Source organism: Pararge aegeria, chromosome 9, assembly GCF_905163445.1.
Source record: "Pararge aegeria chromosome 9, ilParAegt1.1, whole genome shotgun sequence".
In the NCBI taxonomy this organism is placed as follows: domain Eukaryota; kingdom Metazoa; phylum Arthropoda; class Insecta; order Lepidoptera; family Nymphalidae; genus Pararge; species Pararge aegeria.
Window position 1 is genome coordinate 7,809,933 of NC_053188.1, and position 21,101 is coordinate 7,831,033.

The window sequence follows — 21,101 nt, forward strand, 5'->3', positions numbered from 1 at the left end:
TGACTTATCGCAGCTTGGGTAGGCAGATATCTAAACATAACGTTTTGTACATAAGCTTATTATCAAATCATGGACTCCTTTTGGGTTAATAAACGCTTCATAAAGATGGGTGGGTGTAATTTAAGCTCTGAATCGTGATTATTCCTTTTTATGTAGATATAATTTGAATATACGTACCTAACTTACTATTGGTTTATCTTAAAGTTAAAACACCTAAGTAGAAATAAAAAGAAACAAAATTCACGTTTTTAAGTGTTATTACATCACGTCACAAAAAACTATTTCGTATTGGACTTTTCTGGAATTAATATATAAATAAATATTAAAATCTGTGCATAATTTTCTCAAAATATGTTCGGTGTTACACGAAAAGGTAATAGGCAAACAAAGATCCTTTCGATAATATAAACTCAAATAAATACCCAGACTATAATGGAGAAATCATTCTAGTTATTTTCATTTGGTAATGTACTAGAATTAGAAAAGAAATAATACGAAAGAGCTTTTTACTTTTGTTTCATCCAAATAGGCAACTGACAAGGGTTCGGTAGAATTAAATTGACTATCTGCCGGGATAGTACTCTATATATAGTTTTCTAGTCTGTCATCTCGAATCGTGAATTTAATATCCGTTTAGTTTACTAGCGTGTGAGGGTGGGTTAATAATAAATATTGTATGAGGTGCATAGTTATAAGAATAAAGTCAGTACATGCCTAACGCTGGTGTATCATTGACACGTCCTTACATGGCGCAGTCGGGAAATTAACATTAAAGTAGAAAACTCTGGAAACATGGAAAGTATACGTCACATGTCCGTCTTCGTTTTGTTTTGACAAAAATGCATCGGACGCAAATAACATTCATGACAAATGGATCAAGTGGAAAAGAAGTTATGAAATATACAGTAAAGCGTGTGAAATAAATAAAAAATCATTGGAAATACAGGTGAACATTTTATTGCACGTGGTGGGTGAGCAGTGTCGAGAAATTTTAGATCAACTGCCAGAGAAATGCACGACTGTTGAAAACATATGGAAAAAGTTGGATGAACAATTCAAAACAAAAAGAAACGTAACGGTTGAACGTCATAGATTTTTTATTCGTGATCAACGTGACAACGAAACTATCGAGCAGTATGTGTTTGAGTTGGGAAAATTAGCTCAAAATTGTGAGTTTCGTGATTTGCACGACGAACTGATCAAAGATCGGCTGGTGTGTGGCGTTTCAAGTGCAGCCATTCGTGAACGGTTATTAAGAGAGGATGACCTGTCACTAAAAAAGGCGATGGATATTTGCCGTGCTGCCGTGGCATCCCGGACCTATTCGGAGAAGATTAAGCCTGAAAGAGAAGATATGCATAATGTTCATCAAGTAAAACAAATGCAAAATCACGTTGCACTTGTAAAGTCGAAGATATCATCGTCACGAGGACAAATAAGAAGCCAGGTACCCGACGACGCAGCGAAGTTCGAGCGATGGAGTGGAGGGCGCGGCGATCGCGCGGAGTCGCGTTGCCAGCGCGCTGTTGGGCCGCGCGAGCGCCCCCTGCCGACCAGAGGCCGTGGCGCGAGCCAGTGGCGTTCGGTTGCGGGTTCGAATAATCAGTGTAGTTATTGTGGAATAGTGCATAAAAAGTTTGAGTGCCCAGCCTATGGCCAAAAGTGTGCGCGGTGTTTAAGGATGAATCATTTTGCCCGGGTTTGTGGGGTGAATTATATTGAGGACTCTGATGATAAGGTGATATATTCATTAAATAACAGTGATTGGAATCTTAGCTTAAATATTTGTGGCACGTTGATTAAATTTAAATTAGATACGGGGGCAGATGTTAATGTTTTACCGTTATATTATCTGAAAAAAAAGCAAATAGCACAGGATTGTTTATTAAAAACACACACGAGATTAAATGGTTATTCTGGTGCAAGCATATGCGTCGTAGGGAAGATATATTTAAATGTGATTTATAAAGTAAAGAATTATATGCTCGAATTTAAGATAGCTGATGTTCAGTCTGTACCGATATTAGGACGTTATGCTTGCACAGAACTAGACGTAGTGAGACGTGTCATGTCGATACAAACCGTTGATTGCAAACCGGATATTGTAACGAATTTTAAAGATGTGTTTCAAGGAATAGGGTGCTTACCGGGTCAATATAAAATACATTTAAAGGAGGGATCTATTCCTGTGGTGCATGCACCTAGAAAATTACCGTTTGCTTTAAAGGAGGATGTGAGGAAAAAGTTAGAGGAAATGCAAACTAAGAAAATTATTGCTAAGGTTGAAGGGCCGTCGGACTGGGTTAGCAGTATTACTGTGGTTAAAAAACCTAATGGCGATCTGCGTATATGCTTAGATCCCAAGGAACTAAATATGGTTATTAAACGGGAACATTTTAGACTGCCGACTTTGGATGAAATTCTATCGAGACTATCAGGGGCTAGGTATTTTAGTACGCTAGATGCTTCTTCAGGATTTTGGAATATCTCCTTAGATGCACAGAGTAGTTTGTACTGCACATTCAACACTCCTTTTGGTAGATACAAGTTCTTGCGAATGCCTTATGGAATTTGTTCAGCGTCAGAAGTCTTTCATAAAAAAATGATAGAAAATTTTGATGACATAGAAGGAGTGTGCATGTATATCGATGACTTGCTAATTTATGGTAGAAATAAAGAAGAACATGATGAAAGGTTAAGAAGAGTGTTAGAAAGATGTAGGAAAATTAATTTAAAATTAAATGAAAAGAAATGTAAGTTTGGTTTGGAAGAAATAAAATATTTAGGACACAGGATAACAAAAAATGGCCTGTATCCTGATGACAGTCATATCACGGCGATTACAAAAATGCCGATCCCTAATGATAAATAGGATGTGGAAAGATTTTTAGGTTTAGTTAATTACATAGGTAATTTTATTCCTAATCTATCGGATAAGGTACTTCCATTACGAGAGTTATTAAGAAAAGAAACTGATTGGCACTGGAACGAAAGGCATGAGAAATGTTTTCGGGATATTAAGCATTGTTTGACTAGTCGCCCTGTGTTACAATATTATGATGTCAATAAACCAATAGTTATATCAGTAGATGCGAGTAAGAGTGGCTTGGGTGCGTGCTTGATGCAAAATAATTTACCGGTATGTTATGCGTCCAAGGCGCTAACTAAGGCTGAACAGAGATATGCACAAATTGAGAAAGAACTGTTTGCGTGTGTGTTTGCATGCGAGAAGTTTTATGCGTACATTTATGGGAAAACGAATGTTATTATTGAAACCGATCATAAGCCACTCATAAGTATAATAAAGAAACCAATTACAGATGCTCCTGGGCGTTTACAAAGAATGTTGTTACGCTTGCAACGCTATACATTTAAGTTAGTCTACAAGCCTGGCAAGCACCTTTATATTGCCGACGCATTATCGCGCGCTTATGAACCTGCCGAGACCGTTCACTCGAGTCAAGACAGACTTTATGACGAGGTGTGTGCCGTCACGCGGGATGCGGCATCGGCGCTTACGCAATATTTTGAAAACGCACAGTTTGCTGCGTTACAAATATCCACTGAGAATGATAGTGAATTAAAACAGCTGTCAAAGTACATTAAAAAGGGTTGGCCGGTCGAAAAAAATGCTGTGTTGGATATAGTGAAACCATATTGGAAATATAAGGAGGATTTGTCGTTTGCTTATGGTCTTATTTGGAAAAATGAAAGGGTTGTGGTACCCAAATCATTACGAAAAGAAATGTTAAGTAGAGTACATATTGGTCATATGGGGTTGGAAAAAACTAAGTTAAGGGCTAGAGAAACTATATTTTGGCCAGGCATTAATAATGACATAGTAAATGTAATAAATGATTGTGATGTTTGTCTCGCGCATAAGAAATTGAATCAAAAAGAAAAATTGCAGCCTCATGAAATTCCAGATAGTCCGTGGGTTAAAGTTGGCACTGACCTGTTCCAACTAAAGGGTGTCAATTATTTAATTATATTAGATTACTATAGTAAATTTTTTGAAATAGTGGAACTACAGTATACTGATTCTATGCATATAATAACATGTTTAAAAAATATTTTTTGCCATTATGGAATTCCAACTGTGGTGATTTCAGATTGCGGGCCCCAATATAACTCAACTTTCTTTAAAGAGTTTGCCATGGAATCCCCATTCAAACATGTAACTTCCTCGCCTCACTATCCACAATCGAACGGACAAGTAGAACGTACTATTCAGACGGTAAAAAATATAATGATTAAAACTAAAGAAACGGGGTCTGATTACCGTTTAGCTATATTGGAATATTTAAATACACCATTATCGTTAGAGTTACCTTCGCCGGCAGAGTTACTACAGAGTAGGAAGTTAAGAAGCATTTTGCCCATATCAAAAAAATTGTTAAAGCCAAAAGTACACGAAAACATAAGACATAAATTATTAACTAGACAGGACGAACAAAAATTTTATTATGATCGGAATGCTAAAAACTTAAAAAAATTAATTGTAGGACAAAAAGTAAGGATTTATGATTTAAATATTAAAAGATGGATACCAGGTACAATAACCCGCGTTTTGAATAATAGATCGTATTAAGTTACAAATTCAAAAGGCAAAAAATTTGTTCGTAACAGGCGAGATATTACGGTAGATAGGCCGGAAAGACAAGACACGCTTCACTATGGGTTTGAGTATGACGATATAGGCTTAAATAAAGATGTTAACGTAGAACCTTACCAAACTCAAAATATGCGTACAGGTACGATAGAGAATAATTATGTGTCTCGTTCTGGCAGGACAGTGAGGCCTCCGGATAGATGGGGGTTTACGTAACTACCAGTCTGGCTCGGAATAAGGAGCTTTACGGCGAAAATGTGCATAATATAATAGTTAAGAAAAATATTATTATGTATGTGGTAAATTTGATATAAGTTCAATATTGAGTTTAAATTCATGGATAAAAAATAAGGTTATTGATGTAATAAGGTTAATGTGTTTATTGATTTTGTATTTTTACACTAGAATTTTGCTGAAAAAGTTTGTATGTAATGTAAATTTGTCTTTAAAATCTTTACGATTTAATTAATCTCAAATGCATTTTGTGATGAAATGATTATTTGATTGATTTGCAATTTAATTAATTTTGGAAAGAGGAAGGTGAGAGTGATTGTTAATTTTTAGTTTATTTTTAAGGGGAAAGATGTGAGGGTGGGTTAATAATAAATATTGTATGAGGTGCATAGTTATAAGAATAAAGTCAGTACATGCCTAACGCTGGTGTATCATTGACACGTCCTTACATAGCGGACCCTAGGTCCATCTGTCGGGCTGATTTGTGTATCTAAACCATCCAGGGTGCCACCAAAACGCATACCAAAAAATTCATTCAAATCGGTCCAGCCGTTTAGGAGGAGTTTAGTGACATACACACGCACACAAGAAATATATATATAAAGATAAAGTCAAAGTCAAATATTTCTTTATTCAATAACATTCATAGATGGCAATTTTGATGCGTACCATACATGTTAAATATGACATAGAAGTTAGTTGATGGCGATAACTTAATTCGTCAACTTAAAACTAAAGCTACGAGGGTTCCAAATGCGCTTTGGTCTTTTTATTTTCTTATCACCATCTCACATTGTAATTTAAAACTATTAAAGAAGCAACCTGGTTAGCGCAATATATTACACCCAAGCATTTTTATTGTTGACGTACTTAGTCCTTAATACTAGAATAGGACTTATCTATAAGCTTACGTTTAATACAAACTTTGAACTTTTTCGGAGACATCTCCAAGATATCAACTGGTAGTTTATTGTAAAATTGTATACAATTTAATTCATACATTAAATTTTCAAATATGTATTTGCTAAAAACTGAGATATAGCTATAGATATATCTTCGCTGATTTTATAAGTATGTGTACAATAAATGAATAAATGAAACCTTAGTTATATTATAGTAAAGATTGCCAAGAAGAATTTACACTCTACGAATTTTTGTTTATTTGCCAGAAGCAATCATAACTTATACAAAATACAATAAAGTATAGTCTAATTATTATCTTTTCAAATCATAGTCTCAAATATCAGCTTACGCATAACGCACAAACGGTACAAAATCATCTTGTGTAAATTAGCTATCGCTGGGAGACCATAAGTACATTATGCTTACAAAATTAGAAAAATAAAAATTTTACATGTATTACTAAAATGTACAAAATTCATTTATTTCAAGTGTGTTTGCTCTATTAGCAACTTGCAAGGGTCAAGTCTGTCTGTTTGTGACTCTACCAAAGTGCACCAGGCATAGAGCACTAAACAGCAGTTGCTCCTTTTCAACATTAAAAAGCCTATAGCAGTCCACTGCTGGACCAAAGGACTCTTCCAATGGGAGGTTTTGCTCATAGTCACCAAGCTGGGCAAACGGGTTGGTGTTCCTAGTAGTTGGTAGTAGTAGCACAGAGAACGCTGCTGCCCGATCTCTGTTAGGTGATTCCCTTAGTCACCCAGAGGCTGGGCAGCAATACAGCTCTGGCGGATGACGCCAGAGCTGTATTCTGATCTACCACACGACACGAATTCAAGATTATTTGTAAAATGCTATTGTAAAAAAAATGTTAAACGAGTCCTTCTTTGTATCTTTTCAGAAGGGCAGATTTCGCGCGCTCAGAGCAACATCCAATCGCCCAGGGAGGAGAATCATCGCCTAGCACGTGATCGCCCATCACCTCCTAGAACCGACGCTGGTAATATTTCCAATTTTAATTATAAGTTTTATACCGAGTCATCATCAGGGCTCGTTGTCCATTCAAACATTGTCTCAGAGACATAAACCATACGGTATCGTGAAATCCATACCCTTCTCCTAAACAACCGCTCTATCTCGCGTCGGTCACGAGTTTCTCCCAATCTTTATGATTAATATGAAAGTCAACCATATTCCTCTTGGCGCAGTTTTTAAAGCGGAGCTCGGTCTACCCAAATTTCTCTTTGCGTGTACTATTGCACCAAGACAGACCTGCTGCGGTAATATAAAGTACTATCTTCGACTCCAGTAGAGCCAGCATGCGAGCCACGAGATAATTACCTGTTTCCCTAACTTACTCGTATTTTTCTATAAACATAGACGATACAACCGGTAGACATAACTCTCTGGTTGTGCGAATGCTAGCAGGATTCAAGTAATCTCTGTGCAAAATTTCATTGAGGTCGGTCGTATGGTGAAAAAAAGATCAGTTTCATTTATAATATTCATAAGTTAGTATTGATGGACTCTATTAAACAATATCGTTATGCTTATTTTGACTAACGGACATCCACTGCTTTTCATTCTTGTAGATTTCCACATTCAACTGTCTTGTGTTGCTTGTGTTCTTGATTTGCTAACTGGTTATTCAGGACGTGGTTACCAGTGTAATACAGACGCATTGGGCTTGACACGTACGCCTCAGGTTGATGGACACAGGGCGAATGATCTTCACACTGTTTTAATATAAGACTAGACTATAATACTATCCCACTGCTGGGCATTGAGAATCTGTCCTAATACTAAAAATGTGAAAATGTGTTTGTTTGTTTTTGATTACCAAGTCACTTAAGCTTGGCTCAACTGTTGCACTAATCTTTATGAAATTTGGTACAACCAGGATATATGATACTTTTTATTCCGAAAAAGCACCCCAAAATCATCACCGTGGACTTTAAGAAGAAGTCTTTGTTACCTTTTCACGAACTTACAGCCATACCGATCCTGACGAAATTTTGCATCGATATAGTTTGCATACCTACTTGTGAAATTGGCTCGCGTTAACAAAAGGTTGAGGTTTTGCGGCATGATTTTTTACAATTATAAACAAACGCGTTCTATGTTGCGGGCAACAATAATTTTGATCATTATTGTTAATATAAAAACCTTATTTTTCCAGTGCATGCATTACGTAAAGATTACGCCAGTGAAAGTGAAGCTGAGAGGAGTGATTTTGAGAGGAGCAGTCATAGGATGACGGAAGCAAAGAAAAAGATTGAAGGAATTGGACCTACAACAAAAGACGGCATGCCTGTGACACTCAGATCCGTAAGTGGGCTTTAGCTCAGTATTTTTATCTATATTTATATATATATCTTGTGTAAATAAATATTATAATGCGAGTATTTGGTAATATAAAAGATATGAAAGCGTGATAGCCTAGTGGTTAGAGCTTAGACCTTCTTTTCGGTGTGACAGAGTTCGATACCCAGCATGCACCTTATCTTTTATTACCCTCACTGGAGTGACACAAAACTGAAATCTAGATACATGATTGAAATCTTAGTGTTCCTTTTATAATCTTACAGTGTTTTTCATTAATATTTACCTATTTTAAAAGAATTTTACTGATTTAACCTTAAATTGTTCACAGGAAGTAAAGGACCCCTCGAAGTGGTACAAAAAAATGTACGACACGATTCACAAAAACAAATATGATGGTTAGTTTGAACAATACTTCGTCTGTGTTATGCTATTTTTTACTTTATCACAGACTACTGCACAAGTTGCAAGGGCATAAGAGCAAAAATGCACGCTATACGTTAAAAACGCCAAAGTTTGAATAGAAGCAGGCGTTACTTTGCGGAATTCCATAAATAATCGTTTAACAATCATTCTTTGCAAAGTCAACATCTCCTGAGGATGCTCTGGTTTCGGAGCGAAACGTGCATTGCCACAACAACGGGTTCATTGCCGAAGATCTGTTTGGCTTTGGTGTGGAGTATAAGGATTGGAGAAATTATAAATTACACCAAAAATATTCTCCTGCTTTTCTCGGAGTATAGCAAATTAAGCTTAATTTTCATAATATAATGCCAAAGTTAACCTAGGTTAACTTTGGCGGTGCTTTTCTTTCCAGAAAACACTTTCGTGTCTTTTGTTCAATTTCATATTGAATATTGACGCCTTTGATTGATTTTAATATGAAAATCTAATATCTAATATTTTGTTTTCATATTACAATCAATATCAACTACTTTTTGAGAAATGTCACATTAGGTATTATTAGTATCCATTTTACTTTGCCAGTACCGAGTTTGATACTCGAAAACGACAAAACTTTTACTCAGGCTACAGAAGATAATTATGAGTGGCGTGAAACTCTCGCGGCCCTTGCGCTTTTGCTGCTTTACGATAGTTTACTATAATTTTCTATTATTATATATTTTTATTTACATAATTAAACAAAAGTTCTATACATTTTTTTTTCAGAGGATTATGTGACAATTCGATACAAAAATCGTCGAGGTGATTATAGTTTATTTTCCAAATTTTTCCGCGCAATGTTTGCTGATTCACCCCATAATATTTATTAACTACCAGTATTTTAACATGAAAGACAAAAATGCCATTTTTGTTAATTTTTGATTATTTTTTTCAAGTTCAACGCAACCTGCAACCGCTTCAATTTATTCGCTGCCCATGAATCGTTGCAAATGTTCCGTTTTTAAAATTTTTCTTGATCTTTTCGTCTTTCCAATATACCGTTACAATCATCACCATAACAAATGTTTGTTTAACTTAAAAACTTATTTTATTCAAAAATATACAGTTACAAAATTGTTAGTTAACTTTTAGTTTTTAAATGCTTGAGTAAACTCAAGCATTCGTGTGATATAATATGTTGGTATATAATCATAATTCTCACTTTCTTATAATTATATATTTTTGCACAATACACAAATAATCAGTATTATAAATTTTATTAATATTTCTAACCATTATAACAATTACTATATAACATCATCTTCTATATATTTAGTAATACATTATTGTTCCAGTAAATATTTACATAACTAGTTTTTTATAACATGATTTTAAAATATGACCATGTAAATTAGAAACAATGTTCGACATAGAAAGCTAATTGTAAAGTAGGAACTTAGGCAAAAGCTGTCATAAAAAAATTGTTTTATTAATCATATTCCTATATTATTTTAAGAAATATTCCTCATAACATATTTTCTTTGTCTTGAGTACTAACATTAATAATAACCCTTAAATTGTACGTTGTTTAAAAGTATTAATTTAGCATAATATTTTTTAGGAGAAACATTACAAAGGCCTAGCAGTAACCGATCGCAGTATGCATACTTTGACCCCCGCTCGGGGTACCTCAGTGAACCGGAAGGAGGTCTCAATAGGCTGGCGTCAAGCACGTGGAGTGATGCGTACGACAGCGACGTAACTAGCGGTCCTAGACGAAGAACGGCGTCCGTACAAGAAGATAGAAGGCATGATGACGTGCCAGCGTACCTACCAAATAATAAGTTAGTTTTCTTTATTGTTTTCTAGACTCTTCAGTTTAAAAATATTTTTTAAAGTCAGGATTCTACACTGTGGCTATGTAAAACCCACGCTATACTCATGATTTACTCTAGAACCCCACGTTTCTCTCAGGCGTTATCCCAGCGTGCGTAAATATAAATAAATATAATAAATAAATATACTACGGCAATACACACATAGCCAACTAGCCCTAAAGTAAGCGTAGCTTGTGTTATGCGTACTAAGATGACTGGTGAATATTTTTATAAATAATATACAATAAATACTTCTAATGTAAATATAAACTGGGTGTTTATATTTATATTATAAGTACACTGAAAAACGTTCATCACACTCAAAATTTCCAGTTGTGGGAATCGAACCCAATCAGAAAGCACTGGGTCACTGCCCACTGCGCCAATCGGCCGTCAAATTGGTCATCATATCGTTATATATAACCGCTGTTTTAGAACATAAAAAAAAATAGTACCTTGATTGGAATTGTTACTGTTGTCGTATGATAACAGTAAAAATTCAAACAGATATACAACATGAAGCATACCTTTCAGATATAGTACATTAGCGTCAGCGCGAGCCAGACAGGAAGTTTACAAAAACCAGCCTGGAAGGATAGAAAACTATGTCCCTGGAAGATCCTCTGTTATTGATAAGGAAGCCAAACAGGTATCACTTATAGCTACACTTTAATTATGATTATAAACAACGCAATATAACGAAACGCAATTAATCAATACCATAAATCGTACTCGCATTATGGACACTTGATCGTCGCTGAATTTTCGGTTGCGTTGCGAAGTCCGTTGTATACGCCTAGCTTTACGGGAACAAGGTACCATCAACATTATAAATCATTTCATACCCATCACTGGTTAAAAGTAGAATAAACTAACAGCCTAAAGAATGCGTCATATAGTTAGTATACCACAAAATTGTATATGTTTTTTTTTCTAGTGGTGGGACGAGGTCATGGACATATTTGACGGGGTACGAATTCTTTCATTTTTTATCTGTGTATATGTGATAACTATTGTAACACTTTCCTTTGTCCATTGTGTGTCTAAAATTGGCTTTATTATTTCAGTTGATAAAAAGTGATAATAAACTAAGAAGTATCCGACTACGCCTATTTGATTATATCAAATTATCTCAAGGGGAATCAAAACATTCGTTTTTATGTTATAAAAACACTGATTTATGTTATAGTTTGACGTCAAGTTTAGTTTAAAGGTGGAATCGTTTTAACTTTGCCTAAATACTTTATAGGTTAGTTTCTGTAAACTAATTTTGCTAAACTAGCAGATAAATAATATGCAGAATAAATGCAGCGTAAGTTAAAGTTAAAACTGCCAAGTGACACTGGACACATGGTGTTCATTCATCGTAGTCGGATATAAAAATCAATAAATAACATTTTTTTAATGAGATGACTATTGCTTCTATACTGTCAATAAAAAATAATTCTCTATGCTTGACGATCACGAAAATAACCAGGCAGAGACAGGCTGAATATACCCAATTGTGACATTTTAATGTTATCATTAAGAAGTACATATATAAATTTAATTATTCGAGTTACTCAGTCTGGATCTACCATTATACAAAGAGTTGAAATGCAAGAAAGTAAATCCTTAATATCACTGCCTCTATTGAATCTCAATTTTAAACCAAGTTTTCTAGTCCGTCGGATGATATAATATCATGACATACGTAGGAAAGATTTTAGAACAATCAAACCACGTATTTAATAAAAATCTATACTAGCATTAAAAAGGAGTTTAAAATTGAGATTTTCTATAACAAGTGAAAACCGTCGATGTATTTGGGCCTTTATTTAACGAAAATAAAAAAAATAATACCTAAAACGTGCAAACAGTGGTTAAATATAATTAAGTGATCTATCTGGGATATAGTATGCCTTTAGCAGAAGAACTCCAGTCTTAGTCATAATTTGTGGTGTACTTTAGAGTTCTTGTATAAAGTCACGTCACATTATACTTGACTGGCAAAACGGGACAAGGTCATGAAGTAGCTAGTTAGACACATTCTATTTGCTATAGGCCCAGACACATCGATGTCTATCACATATCACTGATATATTGTAATGTAATATTCACATCGCTGCGGCGCGGGCACTAACAGTGGCTAGACGACAACTCCCCTCTGCCTCCCTACTCCACATTGCTCGCTCGTGCTATACAGAAGAGTGTAAGGTTCCTTAACATGTTTGCATGTTGTGGCGCCTTCCATGTTAGAAATCGTTGTAATATAAAACAATGGATCTGGATGACTCAAGCGAATTTGCTGAACGGTGCTCAGACACATGTGTGTCTTGCGGTAGACACGGATGCGCCTGCTTTATTAATATACTTTAAACAATTATTAAAATTAACTTTCACATTTACTAATCTCAATAATTAACCTATAGATTAACGCCCGAATTATTAATCAATCTAATGAAAAATCTTCAGATGCCTGAAGTTGAGTATTGCTATCCTTTTCCAACTTTCCCTGCAGATAAAGAAAGCACTATTAAATACAATCTTTCAACTGAAGAATTTGTATTAGATTGGCCATTACCTTCGAGAGTTAATTAATATTATGTTTTATCGATAAAATATAATATTTCATAAGCAGCAAAATCGCTTTCATAATTTAACGAGTTCCTGTGTAAAATATTGTGTCGCATGATTGGATATTAATTAGTTAGCATGGACTTCATAATCTCGATTTTGTTATCAATTTTTGTATAACAAATCCTACGGTCATAATATTGTTTAATATTATTTTTTGATTTATAATTTCTACTAGGAATACTTACCAATAATGTAGATAAGTTTACTCCAGATCATGGTCTGCTGTTTTTTCGGTAAATATAACCGAACTACTAACGAATCAACCATACATATATTAATCAACCATAATTTATTTTAAATAGATGACTATGTCGCATACAATTAATAAATAATATCAAAATAAAGAGAAAACAGAAAATAGCTTAAAGTGACCCAATAACACTAAAATTATATTACAAGTATAAAATGTCTTAAGTTATGTAATATTATCTAATGTCTATTCACTTAGCGGTTACTTTAATAGCAGAAAAAAGTAGGACAAAAGCGATTTTATTTACGTAATCTTTAAGGCTTCGTACACATTTTCTTCAATTGTTTTGGCTGTTATCTAACTATGCATATTCATTTATCGTAACTGCATTTGTCTTTGCATTACTCTAATGCATGCGCTTGACGCAAGATTGTTTCAAATTTGAAAACGCGAGACAAAGGTTTGAGCACCGATTTTACTGTAGTGACAACAAGGTTGGGTGCGTCGGACATTTTTTTATAATTATAAGTAATTTATCTAATCTTGTTGCAATATATTTTTAACGCATTCTTGTTTTAAGTGTCTGTACTTTAGAGCATGTGTCTTATAAGTATTTATTAATGTTTTTTTACATATCAACTTAATTATATTTTTTTTTTTTCAAAAACTGATTGTTTACATTTTATGTCTTTCTATGGTTAATAATGTATTATATTAAGTCTCTAATAAATTTACAAGGAAAATTGGAGTCGGGGTAGGATAACACTGTTTAAAAATATCACTTATATTCAATTTAGATAAATAATTAGAAATTAAAACAGGTTTACACATAAAAATGTCAAATGTATACTACATAATAATAATTTGACATCACAGACACACACACATTTGTGTCAGTAGATTGACGTTAAATATTAATACTGCTGATATTACGGTTTTCATCAACTATCATAAAATAATAAGGGAATATCACGGAGAACTGACAGCTGCGTCCTTTGTGCTACTACCACAACCTACTGTTATTACCAACCGTCTGACTAGCGTAGAGATGATTACAATAAAATCTCCCGTCACGAGAGTTATTAAGATATGTTATATACACAGACACAGAATAAAGAACACACAGAAACCGTGTACACGACTAATATTTAAGTATCACACTACTTTAGTAGTTTTTCCGGAACAGGTGGTTAGTACTTTATTCCATTTAGCAGTTGACAGTAATTATTTAACCTCTAATATTCTAAACGTTTACGATAAAATAGGGACGATGAGAAAAGTTTGTGAGCTAGCAATATTCCATGGATGTGAAATGAGGCGTTCGCGGGCGTTTTCACTTTTTTTTGGCACAATGCACTGCATGCAATAAAAGCTGTATAAGGGTTAAATACGTTCTTAATTCTGAGAATGTAGATTATAATCAAACACCTAAATAAAGTAATTACTCTATAAGAATTAATCGCAGAAAAAGTTGTCGCACCAGTTTTTCATTATCAATAATACCTACTATAATACCCCTTTTCCAATTAGCCTTGCTTATCGTCGAAACTTACTAAATATCTATAAATATATTTTTAAAAAACACAAATATTAATATTTTTATACTTTACAGCAAAATGAATCAAATGCACTGTCACAATCTCAGGCGTCGCCCAAGGAAAAGAAGGACATTACGTCTGCAATTCTATCAAAATCGAATATGGCAAGGTTAGTAATGAAATAGAATTACGATTTGTTTTAAACTACTTTCCTCCCTAATTCCATTTACGCACTGCCTTTTAAATATGTAGAAAAGTAAGTTAACTCAATATTGAAGCGATAAGGTGCGTAAAAAGTCGAACAATGCAGCGGCTTAAAGTAATCAGAAAGTAGAACAAATTTAAGCCATACTCCTAAAGGGCCTAGTGCAGATTGGTGGACTGACAGTTTTCTCACGAGTGTTCCTTCACCGTTGAAGCAATTGATATTTTAATTGCTTAAAACGCACATAACTATAAAGTTAGAGGTGCGTGCTGGGATTCAATAAATATGCTGCTAGGTGACAAATTCTTCATCATATACTATTCTACTTACTCTGTTCATTTTTGATTGCGTAGGGCTTTAAAAGAATCCGGCTACGAATCAGATTCAACGCTAGTTTTCCGACGTCGGGATGACGGCACAGAGGGGCCACTTTCGCCGGCGGAAAGGCGCGCGGCCTACAGGGACCTGCAGGCCGGCGGCGAACCACCCCTCAGGGGTTTCCGCTCCCCAGCTCCACCACGACAAGGTATTTATTAATAGCCCTGCGAATAAAATCGGCTTCTGCTATTTTTAATTCCCTATTCCCTATTCAAATGTACGTTTACTGCTTAATAAAGAAGCTGGTTTTGATTAAATAAAAACCCTACCTTTTAATCATTATATTCATTGAATTTTTTCAATTACCATGGTTCTTGAATCAGTTCTATTAAACCGCAAAAGTTAGTTAAAGATAATTCAGTACTTACATTATAAAATCATAATTTTTTTAAGAAAAAGAACTTTAATATATTAATTGATTTGAGTACTTTTCTGATTGGGATGTTCTACTCGTATTATAAAAAATGAAATGTAGTAGTGAATGCATACTAAATTTTAATTAATAAATCGCGTACTAAGTTGGGCTAAAGCATGAATGTATTTTATGGTGTTGGTGTATTTCTAAAACTTATTCGAGTATTTTGCTCTAAAATAACTAAGAGAAGATAATTAATAACATTTTTAGAAGAATACCTTTAAAATCTTTATACGATGGAAATAATCTTTCTGATCTTTAAAAAATAAATAAATTTGTAAATGCATCAGACAATAATATGTGAATTGTAACTGATGTTATTTACCGTTCCAACCATTGTAATACAAGGTCGCAATATAATGACATTGTGTAGCTCTCTAACCACGCTCACGTTAGTTATTATCGTCAATCACATCAGGTAAGTCATTACATATTCTATTATGCATGTCTCTTTATAATAATATCAATAACCAAGGTGCTGGAACGGCGTAAATTGCTGCAGAAAAAGGTAAAAGGCCACGCATGCATGTGTACAGTAGACTCCAAAATTAAACAAACACGTTGAAGAGAACTTTTAAATTGATCCACAGTACTTTTATGCGACACGTTTGTTACACGTATAGATACCAATGCTTTACACTAGTTTATTTACAACAGGAGCACAATTGTCACGATTTACTCACGTCTAACGAAATTCCAGAAGATTTTATGAAAGAACAATGATTGGAATTCCACAGACGAATCAGAAATCGAATACATTCCGATATCATCAACTCTGACGAAGATACGAGTTCATAAAAAAACGCCGCAAATGCACGAAGTTATATGCTATCCTGTAACTAGCATTATGAATGACCATGAAGAAGAATATTTTAAGCTTAATCAGAGAATGACTGATCATCCACCGATACCTCCTAGAAGAATATCTTCTAAGAACAGTCGAACGCTACAATTTATAACATCCACTAGGCCCGCTTCACCATCATCCAAACGATTTTTAATCGAAAAATCAAATGTAGAATATCTCAAAGATAAAATTTCGAATAAACTAAACAGAGAAAACACTCATTTAATAATAAAGAAGAATTCAAGTACAAAGAGAATTGAATCAACATCTGCACCACCAGCCCTAAATAGGCATAAAATCACAAGTGGTGCAGTAAATACGAAACAAAAAACACTAAATAACAGCAAACAAATTGGAACTAGTAGTTTCAGTACGCCGAGGAGAACTATTTTACCAATAAATTATCCTAACACAAGTCGTAGGCATGGAGAATCTTCTTCTATAGTATTGGAAGGCGGTGCAGGTCGAAAAACACCTATAACAAATATATTAGACAGAATAACATCATTAGACAAGCTTTGGGGTTCACAGAAGAGAAATGAACGCATCGATCTTTCTAAAATAAAACCTAAAAGTTTGGTAAGACATGGTGATACCTCATCGAGAGCTGCTACATTAAAGCCCCTAAATACAAGATCTGTTGGACCCGTTGTGACACATAAAAGCAGAGATATGATACGAACTTCAGAAAAAATTCAGAAAATTAAGATCTCGAACCTTCAAGCAAAATCTACTCCATGCTTATCGAAATCAGATTTCTCGAGTAGGACCACAAAATCTAGTTCTTTACAAGGAATGTTCAACATGTCTAAATCATCTTCTCAAATAACGCCAATATTAAAAAAGTCTAATCAAGTTAAAATGGCTACAGTAGCAAACTTAAAAAAGAAAAAATCTTTAGAAACTATTTTGATAAGACCCCAAAGTGTACAGTACCATGAAACCCCGGCCAAAAAAATAAAGGACTTAAATAAAAATTCTAAAAAAGGACTCAAGAATAAAAATACTAATAAAAATTGCCAAAAAGATATGCCCAACAATTCAGCAGGTGGCAATCAATTTGGAGATATTTTAGACGGTAATACACACAAAAGTCAAACTAAAGTTCTGAAAAAAAAGGATTCGAAAGACATTAAGAAAGCACATGATGCTATTGTTTCAGACTCGTTCTTTCAACATCTATTCTTAAGAAATCATTCTAGTACAGCCAAAAATAGTATACCTGCCGATTCAATAAGCTCAGTTCTCCAAAAGGCAAAAATGTTTCAATCCTTACCAGAAAATAGTTTTACATATCCAACTTCTTTAAACTCCTATTTGATACATCGTAAACCAGTTTCTCTTTCGCGGTTTAAAATGTGGGATAGACAACCAAGTCCTCTACATGTTCAAAATAGTAGATCAATTTCTTGGCCTGGTAAAATGGATGGAAAAATACGCAAATTTGACAGTTTATCAAAATACAATAGTGAATTTGGATCAGCATCATCTCTAGCGACAGTTAGAAGCAAAAGTGAACCACCAGCTAACAAACTATATTTTTCACAAACCTCTAGACCAGTATCACCAACCGTAATATTTTACAAGAAACCAGAAGCACTTACAAGAGGCCCGTCACCGGTCAAGTTTACATCACCAAACAAATTTATTTTTCTTCAACCTGTTCCAAAAGCGGTGAAATCATCATCTTGTAATGAAAAGCGCATTAGTTTAAAACACAAACCATATTCACCCTCACGAATCTTTTTTTCTGACTCAGTACGATCAATATCTCCTTCAGAAATAAGTGATATTGATTATTTATCGCTTAAAAATAGCCGTATTACGGACAGCCAAGGCACAATATTTTTCTCCCAAACTTCAAGACCTATTTCACCTAAAGTTGGTAAGGAAAAATCTGTTAGTAGAAGTAAATCAACGTCACCGATTTCAATACGATCTCCATCTTATCGTCGTATACATAATGCTAGAACACTAACAAAGCTCGAAACAATCAAGAAAGAGTTCCGAACACAAAGTGCTGATAACGTTAAAAATTTAGATACAAAAAATAAAATACCTTCAAGGGCTAATAGTGATTCAAATATTTATGAAAATGATCCTGATTACGACGAATACATTCGTGACGCCAAAAATTTAAAAAAAAGATCTGAACGGTTTCGAGAACTTAATCGCTACTATGCATATTTAGAGAGAGTGGCAGAACTAGAAAAAGCTACATCTAGCCGAAATCTTTGTTACCGAAAAAAAGATGAAGAAATCATTGATTTTGACCGTTGGAAAAAAATTCGCACAATAGAAAGAGCAGAAGAAGAGCTTAATAATTTATACTCAAAACTTAAGAAAGCACAAAACGAAAATGATATACTATTTTATCCTCGAGATGTAAATGATTTTAGATGGGATTATAATAGAGAAAGAGGATTAAGAGTAAAAGAAAAATCTGTAGAAGATTTAAAAGAAGAGTTACAACAAAAAACTTTAAACGAAGATTCTGAAACGGATCGTTCCCAATGTAAAGATAGGTACAAACCTCTTTGGCGGGGAACAAGCGTTGCTGAAACAGCCTTTACTATAAATACAAATAATAAAATTAAAAAGAATAAATTCCTTAATCCTGAAAAGCCTAAAACTAGCCCGCAAGCAGATTCCTTGACAGATTTAAGAAAAAAAATTGGCCTTGGAAATCGTTTATGGAGCAGTCTTTCAATGGATCAAGTAAATGCACTTAAAAACCAACTAAATGCAATATACAGTAAAGAAATTGAATCTAAATCAAATAAGGAAAATGATAACTATACCATCGACGTAAAAGACCCAAAAACCAATAAGAGCCCCATGCTTCACGTCAGGTGCAGTTCTTTAGTTACGCCAAGGTCCAAAGATATTGAAATTGAACTAAATAAATCTAAATCAATTGCAGCTATAAGTTATCCATTAGCCTCTGAAAAAGAATTAAAAAATAATGTTAATAAAATGCAAATGTCACTTTCTGAAAACGAGAAGAAAAGAATTTCTCAATCTCTTAGTAAGGAAGTTTTAAATCGAATTAATAAATTCGATACAGCGCAACTTAAGCAGGAGTTTGATGATAGCGTGAAACATGTGGAAGTCAGTGAAAAAAGAGAAGAAAACAAGGATATGAATATAAAAAAGTATTCTGAAATAAATACAACACGTCCCTCAGATGATAAAAACAGGCATTTAATTTATTCAGCACAAAAAAATGAAATATTGAACCAATCATCAGCTAGTGAAACCGAAACTGGAAGTTCAGATATATCAGGTATTACAGTAATATATAAAGAGCCTAAAAAAGAAGTACAAAAGAAAGTAGATTATTTTGAATCAGTTAAAAACGTAATAAATCAACCGAAAAATATATATCACGCACGAGATAATTCAGATGAAAATAAAATGACGCACACACTTGCTGATACGAAAGACAGTAATGTACAAAACAATCAAATTTTTCAATCTCAATCGTGCACAAATATCAAAGAATTTTTTGGTGAAAGTGAAAAAAATAAGTTTTTGTCCCTTCCCTTGAAGGCTGACCTACATTCAAGATCGCCTTCGCCCCGTTCAGAAGTATACGTGAGCGATCGAAGAACGCCTGACACGCTACGATTTTCCAGTGACGAGACAATCTGGCGTAGTCGAAGCCCGTCCCCCGATCCGGAGCGTTACTGGCGTACTTACCTTAAACTGGCACGTGAAGGGGAAGTGCGCCGCCTTGCACGACGCTTCGATTCACCCTCTGCAGCCGGCGCAGTATTACGACGATACCGAAGCGATCCAGAGATTATTCGGAACGACATAAAAAATATTTGGCCCTTGGCTGAAAGGGCCACACGCCGTGGAAAATGTAGAGCCTTATTACCAGTGGCACGCATGCCACTTCGTCCAAGTAATCGTTTTATGCCGCATATCGATGTTATATCAAAACTTGCTGCACTTCGCAAACGTAATACCACAAGATCTCATTCAGCAGAAGAAGCCCTAGAATGTCGACCGGGAGAAGTAGAACGTATTCGGCGCAGATTCGAAGCGATGTCTCTACTTGGTGAGATCTATACATCTGCTCCAGATGTAAGTGATCTTCACGATGTAGAGTCGTACCTAACGGGGCCATGGATCGCTCACCGATACCCGAAACCGGAAGATAATTACCGATCAATAACTGACACGACCACTTTGGTACGCGGACGGACAGCTGATAAAAAGAAAAATATCAAAACAGCGACTAGAGAATCCGTTAAACTTAATTCTATTCTTAAAAACGAACCATTAGCAAAGCAAGCCTTCAATCCGTTGGCCCATCGTCCAGCCAGCCGCTATGAACCCCCGCGTACACCACCCCGGCCTCCGCCGGCGTCGTGGCCCCGCCGTCTAGCGCCCTATATCACGCCATCGCGACACACAGTTACATTCCAAGGTTAATATTTTTCAATAATTTAAAATAGACCTATGTTTAGTCTTGGAGTTAAGTACCTTCTTGTTTTTCATTCTCTAATAAGATTGATTGAAATTCGTAATTTAAATATTTCCTTAGTTTAACTATTTTTGTTTTGCTC

The 21,101-nt window shown here is 34.7% G+C and overlaps 1 protein-coding gene across 8 annotated transcripts in view; it reads left to right on the forward strand.

Annotated features, from left to right (window-relative positions):
* Window positions 1-21,101, forward strand: part of LOC120626257 — a 141,742-nt gene that overhangs the window by 100,952 nt on the left and 19,689 nt on the right. For 4 of the 8 annotated variants that reach the window (XM_039893683.1, XM_039893685.1, XM_039893686.1 and 1 more), the window contains 10 exons: window positions 6,651-6,749; window positions 7,929-8,077; window positions 8,403-8,469; window positions 9,242-9,277; window positions 10,077-10,299; window positions 10,867-10,981; window positions 11,270-11,302; window positions 12,458-12,523; window positions 14,754-14,848; window positions 15,238-15,410. In XM_039893683.1, the coding sequence (XP_039749617.1) occupies window positions 6,651-6,749; window positions 7,929-8,077; window positions 8,403-8,469; window positions 9,242-9,277; window positions 10,077-10,299; window positions 10,867-10,981; window positions 11,270-11,302; window positions 12,458-12,523; window positions 14,754-14,848; window positions 15,238-15,410 (1,056 nt within the window). Of the gene's footprint in view, window positions 1-6,650; window positions 6,750-7,928; window positions 8,078-8,402; window positions 8,470-9,241; window positions 9,278-10,076; window positions 10,300-10,866; window positions 10,982-11,269; window positions 11,303-12,457; window positions 12,524-14,753; window positions 14,849-15,237; window positions 15,411-16,414; window positions 20,963-21,101 lie in introns of all 8 variants that reach the window. The other 4 variants (XM_039893687.1, XM_039893689.1, XM_039893690.1 and 1 more) reach the window with 3 other exon arrangements.